Here is a 7,413-nt window from a genome sequence, read left to right on the forward strand (position 1 = left end):
CTCTGTCAAGGATGTGAACATCCTCATCCCTAAAAGAGTGACCGCTGGCACGAAGATGAGTGTAAACCACAGAGTCTTAAGGCTCTAGTATACTGCCGTGTACATCCGTTCACGCGTACATACGTGTGTACGGTACGCAGAGAGTTCAGACATGATACTCCAGCGTACACCCCGAGCAGCTGCAGAGCAGCTTCACCGACAAGGGGCGTTTACCTTCGGAACAAATTGAGGTCGCCGATTGGTCATTTGCTGACACGCCTACTGGATTGATTGACAGGTCGGAAAAAAGAAAAAAGCGAGCGCTGGCAGCCTCCGCCGCAGCGGTGTTCTGTGTTTATGTTGTTAATAAAAAGATCTACAAAAAAAACAGAGCGCTGGCTCTACAGCCCACACATCAGACCAGCCCACCAGGAAATCTCCAGACCCTCCCGCAGCCACGCTAGACCCGAGTTTAATTTGCTCGTGAAAAATTCCTCCATTTCTCACCATTTCAGTCATGGCATCAATGGAGGAGGAAGAGATCACTGCCTCTTGGCAAAAAACAAAAACAAAAGAAAAGGCCAGATCAGAGATGAAGAAGGGGAATTTAATACATTGGTGTCACATAAAAAACAGTCCGTCGCCGAGCAGTTTATTGTGCGACACCGCGTACGCGTATGTGGTCGTAAAAATTTGAGCTTTGCATGGAGGGTACACTCGTACCTCTGCGTATGGATGTACGCGGCAGTATACTGGGGGCTTTAGCCTGATGATGTTGCTCTTCTGTGCTGGTCCATCCTTTTGGCCAGTGGCTGTTTAGTTTCCTCGATTAAGACTGATCACAGCCCTCCTGACACTGAACAGCATACACAATATTGCTCTGTTTGTAAAGGGACACTGGATCTTTGAGATGAACCAGTCTTGCCATAATTTATTTTGAGGTTTAAAAGCCACTGGGACGTTATGTTTAGAAAATAAATGTCTCAATTTCTCTGAAACTCCCACAACATACGGAATTTATGAATATCTGTGTGTACTTCCTGTATATCTGTGTAACCTGTCTTGAAAATCGGTATTTGCAAGTAAATACTGGTTAAAGATATTCTCCTGCCATCGAGTGTAGTTCTTTTTATTTAAGTTAAGAGAGAATGTTTTCTCTAACACCTTCAGTTGCTTAGACGTTACCCTGGGGTCCTTTGTGACCTCGCCGATGATTCCACACCTTGCTCTTGGAGTGACCTTTGTTGGTCCACCACTCCTGGGCAGGGTAAAAATGGTCTTGAATTTCTTCCATTTGTACACAGTCTGTCTGACTGTGGACTGGTGAAATCCAAACTCTTTACATATGGTTTTGTAACCTTTTCCAGCCTGATGAGCATCAACAACTCTTTTTCTGAGGTCCTCAGAAATCTCCTTTGTTCGTGCCATGATACACTTCCACAAACATGTTGTGAAGAGCAGACAGACTTTGATAAATCCCTGTTCTTTAAATCAAACAGGTGCACACTCACACCTGAACATCATCCCATTGATTGAAAACACCTGACTCTAATTTCACCTTCAAATTAACTCATAATCCTAGAGGTTCACATACTTTTACCACTCACAGATATGTAATATTTAATCATTTTCCTCAATAAATAAATGAACAAGTGTAATATATTTGTCTTATTTGTTTAACTGGGTTCTATATCTACTTTTAGTACTTGTATGAAAATCATGATGTAGTTGATGTAAGTCATATTTATGCAGAGATATATAAAATTATAAATAGTTCACATACATTCAGGCACCACTTTACATGGCTTGGGTTCAGTCAGACACATGATGTCACTCACCTGGCTGCAGAGTTTTGTTGCAGCGCTTCACATCCAGATTGTTGTCACCAGGCTGACTGTGGGTGGAGCTTATTTGAGCGTATAAAGGGCTGAGGCTTTTCATGGCCGTGGACACACCTGTTGAACCCTGAATGGAAGACGGAGAGCTCTGTCAAATGTTTCCTTGTCTGCCTGTTCACACGTTAAACATCAAGTGGATTCTCAAACATAAACAGACATTAATGGACATAAAGCTGGGACACTGACTGAATTTCTGAGCCAAGCCTAAAGTCATGTTCGCCCTGGAGGTCTTAATGCTCAGACCAGGTGTTTCTGTGTGCTCCTTCACATTATCAGTAAAATGTGACTGCCATCAGAATCCAGTGTGACCCGTACGGTACAACTGTTACAACATAATGAAACAGTACAATGTTGCAACATGATATGACACTGCAATGTTACAACTTGATGTAAAACTAAAATGTTACAACTTGATGTAACACTAAAATTATACAACTCAATGTAACACTTCAATGTTACAACTTGATGTAAAACTACAATTCATTCAACCTTTATTTAAACAGATAAATCACATTGAGCCTCAAAGACTCATTTACAAGTGAGACCTGTTTGGACAGACAAAAAACAGTGGTTAACTGGACACATGTAGGAGTTGGAGGCAAAAAAAATTCCTATCAGACTTTTTTCTTGGCTGAGAAAAACCCTTAAAATGTTAAACATGATGTAACACTACCATTTTACAACTTGCTGTAACACTAAAATGTGACAACATGATATAAAACTACAATGTTACAACTGTTATAACTTCATGCAACATCACAATAATATAACTATGGATGGGGCCGATCCGATCCAGTATCGGCCTCCGATACCAGCATAATTTACGTATCGGACCTGCTGATATTTCTGATCCATGATGCATGTTGACTTCAAACTATGAAATGGATTTCCTGAACGGAGACGTGTCTCATGAATTCAGAGTAATGTAGTGGACTAGGCCTACGTCGAAACTAAGTCTAAGGTCAAAACTCTTGACCTTTAGAACCTTGTGGGACAGGAACTGTCATTTCATGTATTTGAATACATAAATACAGGTTCACCCATCCTGAGACTTTCTTTCTTGAAGATTCAAGTGAAAAGAACACTCTCTTTTTATTATCATTACTATTCTACAAATGTTGATAATCAAAGTGTCTTAGTTCAAACCATTTTAGATGTTGCAGTGAACTAATCAATTTTATTAACTGAGTAATGATTTTTATTCTCATGTTAAAAGCTGTTGCAGAGTAATTATGCATTTTTCTGATTTCTGCTTTTGAATGAGCAAGTGTGTGCGTTTACAAGGTTACAGTCGAACGAAAAACAAGTTGTTATGTTAAAACTGTCATGTTTTAGAATCCTCTCAGACGTAAATAGAGATGTTTTGCACCTGTTTCTTAAACACGCCACAACAAAACCCTCTCGGTCTGTGAGAACATTTCTGAGCTGTCCCATAACAATTCTCGCTGTCTCTAACCTCTTACGTCACAAAACCCACCCCGTCTGGTCGTTTCTGACCAATGAAAAATCCCAAAAAGTGAACCGGGAAAGAGTCTTTAAAATGTCAGTACTTCCTGGTCTACACAGTCTCACAGACTCACAGAGTTAGGGAGTTGGAGAGTTGTCAGACTTCTAGAGTTCTGGAGTTCTGAAGTTGCTGGAGTGCTGGAGAGTTTTCTGCTGGTTCTGCTCAAGTTCTGTTAGAGACGGGATGATCTTGACATGACAAAAGGCTCTTCCGAGTTCCATGGGATTATAACTTTCACTAGCCACTACTTCTGACGAGCCACAGCCACTACCAGGAGACGCTGGACAGGTAGCGTTAACGGAATTCCATATCTGCTGATAAATCTTCAGAAAGGTAATGGATCAAGTTTCCTACCAAGCGTACCGAAGGAGAGCTGGGCTTCTGATGGAGAGTGTCGGTTCTGGTGAACATTCCTCCCTTCCCATTCAATCTTACTCCCTTTAACTTCTTTCATCTTTAACTTTCTATCAAGTAGAAATTCTCCCAGATATTTAGAAATGTCTGTGTAAAGTGCTTATTCACATCCGTGTGGGTAAAAGATCATAGTTGTACAGTTTTATAAATGTCTGTGGTGCAGCAACGGAAAAATCATGGCCGTATGATTTTTCCTGATTGATTGCTTTGTTGTTATTTTCATAATTTGCCAAATTAATGTACATGTTTGATGTTAAATTTGATTCTGTAAATAAATGACCGCATTCATTTTGATGGGTCAAATCTAAATGACGTCTCACGTTTGCATTTCCTTAAATTCAATGCACGTTTTATTCAGTCCAGAAAAATGAGGAACCCGCGTTAAATGATGAATATATCCCAGCATCTGTTCATCTACAAACTGGTGGCCCGCTACGCGCTCCTAAATGGACTGTAACCGTGTACACATTGATTTTCATGTTGGCAAGGTTGTACAATAACAGTTTATCAGCTGTGCTGAAAAACCGTGCGTCTTTACGCAACGCAATTGGAGCTGCGCGCTTGTGTTACGCTGGCAATGTTTTAAAAGCTGAATTTGTGTCATTGAGTCTTTATAAAGCTGAATTGTACGTCTGTATGTGTAACATAAGCTGGCTTTGAGCTGTGGAAACGCTTTATTCTGTTTAAACTGTGTTCCAGACGCTGTTCTGGTCCGGTTCGGTTCTGTGGTTCCGACTCGGTTCTGGAAAAGTTCGAACGAGTTGTTGAATAGCTAGAAAGACGTTTTGAGACCGGAGTAGCAGACTCCGGGCAGCTCAGGGGTTGATTCGTTACATTTTTAGCAGAGAAAGTGCATTTTGATGGTTTAGAAGACGATAAGTGATAAAAAAGTTTCAGGCTACATTAACATGGCTGCTAACGCTTCGTGGTTGGTTGTTTGCTGCTTTGGGCAGCTCTGATTTGCTGAGAAAGGTTGACTGACGTCACCTCCCCTCACCCCTACGCTGCGTCATTGGTTGAGAAAGACCGTGTGTAACGTTCTGATTGGATGAGGGAAGTGTCAATCACGTCACCCGGAAATGAAGACTCGTTTTCATAGGGAATAAAATCTGCTTTTTAACGCTGGAAAGCGCATTAAAGCTGTGTTCTGAAACGCTGTTTACATTCTTCGAAGCATATTCGCTGAAAGTTCGCCACGTTTGAGTTTAAAGACCGTCATAAAATGATGCTTTTGAACTACGCTAGCGATGCTAAATTTTAAGCTAACAAGCTAACGACCGGATGGATGACGTGTCACGTCACTTCCCCCAAGTCGGAAATGAGCTTTACCGTGCTTAAATTCACTAAATACGGCTGCAATTTTGTTCCACAAAACTCATGTTTCATGATATAAGGTCTGATTGAAAAAATTTTGCCACGTTTGTGTAAAAAATCCGTTCAGAAGTGTTGGTTTTCACCGAAGCAAGCCGATGCTAATTTTAGCTAACAAGCTAACGACCGGACGCCACAGGAAGTTATAGCGCCCCTAGTGGACGACACAAACAGTGTCTGAGTTAAAATTGTTGAGGATCTGCTGACATCTTGTGGAGAAGACGTGGGATCACAGGTTTTCACTTCGTTTTTAGGTAAAGAGTGACATTAGACGTTTTTATTTTTCTGAAAGGCAATTTTTGAGTTAAAAAACTTCCTCAAAGCTGAATAAACACTGTTATCTTGCGTTTTAAAAGTTATGAAGGTATTTATGCAAGGGGCTTTTACCAAACAAATTTTTATTCACTGATAAATCCTTGAGAAACAGGTACATAATAAAAATTTAGAAACTTTTAAATAAGATACAGTTACAAATATTCACAGAGTTGAATAGTTTACTCATTTTTGCTAGAAGATAACGCACGTTTAAGTGATATATCACTAAATAAGAGTAAAACTTATCAGGAAAAAGAGATTTTCTGGTTTCTTTTGCCACCTAAACATTTACATCTACTATTTAATTTCTAAATAGCAGATAATGGCGGACGGAGAGGAAAACACTGACCCCTTACAATCCGAGGATGCGGTCCAGACAGCCTTACACATTTTAACAAATTCAATTCTTGGCAAAAATTTGGAGGAATTGCGAGACCTTGATGACGATCAAAGACATGAGGAGCTGCAGAGTTTATCAAGAGCAGCTACAGTGAAGGAGGACACAAAATCAAGCCGCGTACGGTTAGCAAAAATCTCTCTGCTTCTGAAGGCGGAATTAGACCGTTTGGTGGTAGAAAAGGGCGTGCTATTCAACGGATATAAGTCTGAAAAAGAGAGGTGTGACGAATTGATGATTGAATCTGAGTCGCTGAAGCAACACCTTGAGGCTGCTGAAGACCTCTCACAGAAAGAGTTGTCAGAACAGGCTCAATCATATGAGGAGAAGTGTGCCGAGCTGATAAGTGAATCTGAGTTGCTGAAACAAAAGATTCAAACTGATAAGGACCTCTCAAAGAGAGAGCTGTCAGAACAGGCTCGATCATATGAGGAGAAGATTGCGGATAAGGACCGAGCGTACCAAGACGCGTGTGCGGATAACGATAAGTTACAAGCACAGTTGAAAACCGCTTTAAGGGAGCTGGACGTTTGCAAGGCAGACAAGGGGTTAATAACCCGGAGTTGGCTGACTTTACAACGTGAAAATCGGTCAACACACGAGCGCCTGACAGCTTGTGAGGAGAATTTGGCTACAGCTACAGAATGGATTTCTGTAATGGAGCGAGATGATCTGAGAATCGAACAGGGTCAGCTACAACCGCCCCAGACAGATGCTGTTGCACCTCCTCCCCTTAGCCCCGTTTCAACACCCCCAACCCGGGGGATAAGGACGGGTCTGCACCCACTTGCACCTCTTCCTCCTGACACCAGGCAGTCAACTCCACCCCCATCTCGGGCGGTGGGGTTCGACCTGCACCGGTATGCACCTCTTCCTCCTGACACCAGGCAGTCACCTCCACCCCCATCTCGGGCGGTGGGGACAGACCTGCACCGGTATGCGCCTCTTCCTCCTGACGCCAGGCAGTCAACTCCACCCCCATCTCGGAGGGTGGTGACAGACCTGCACCAATATGCACCTCCTCCTACCAACCCTTATCAGCCACCCCCACCCCCACCATGGGCAGTAGGGGCAGGCCTTGATCAGTCTGCACCACCAGTCACACAAGTTAGACCGGTGATACAGTCTCCTTCAATGGATGATTTGCAGAAAATCTCAAAATATGTACAACGCTTTGTTCCCGGGCCTATGGGGTCAGCAGGAACGAAAGCGTATCTCAAAGATCTGGAGTTCAGATTGAGGTCTTATCCTAATGCTACGGTAGACGATAAGATAAGTCTGATACGGCTCACTTCAGACAGAGAGGTGTTCACCTTCATCGAGCGTCTACCTGATGCAACGAAGAGGGATTACAACCTTCTGTGTGAAGCTTTGATCAGAGAGTACGACCCCTGCACGGGGCCTGCTGGTTTTCCAGCTGCAGACAAGGTCATGCAGGGTAAAAATGAACATCCAAAAGTTTATTACAAAAGAATCTTCCAAGCTTATTTTGGTAACAGAAATGAGACCGGAATGGAAGAAGATGATGGTTT

The 7,413-nt window shown here is 42.3% G+C and overlaps 1 protein-coding gene across 1 annotated transcript in view; it reads right to left on the bottom strand.

Annotated features, from left to right (window-relative positions):
- Positions 1 to 1,153: 1,153 nt before the first annotated feature.
- The window catches only part of LOC119409585 (GON-4-like protein), a 137,543-nt gene continuing 131,283 nt past the window's right edge, over positions 1,154 to 7,413 (bottom strand). The window contains exons 26-27 of the mRNA XM_037676486.1: positions 1,818 to 1,944; positions 1,154 to 1,299 (exon numbers count right to left, since the gene is read on the bottom strand). Of these exons, the coding sequence (XP_037532414.1) occupies positions 1,154 to 1,299; positions 1,818 to 1,944 (273 nt within the window). The remainder of the gene's footprint in view (positions 1,300 to 1,817; positions 1,945 to 7,413) is intronic.

Source organism: Nematolebias whitei, chromosome 5 (assembly GCF_014905685.2).
Source record: "Nematolebias whitei isolate Nwh7 chromosome 5, NemWhi1, whole genome shotgun sequence".
Lineage (NCBI taxonomy): Eukaryota > Metazoa > Chordata > Actinopteri > Cyprinodontiformes > Rivulidae > Nematolebias > Nematolebias whitei.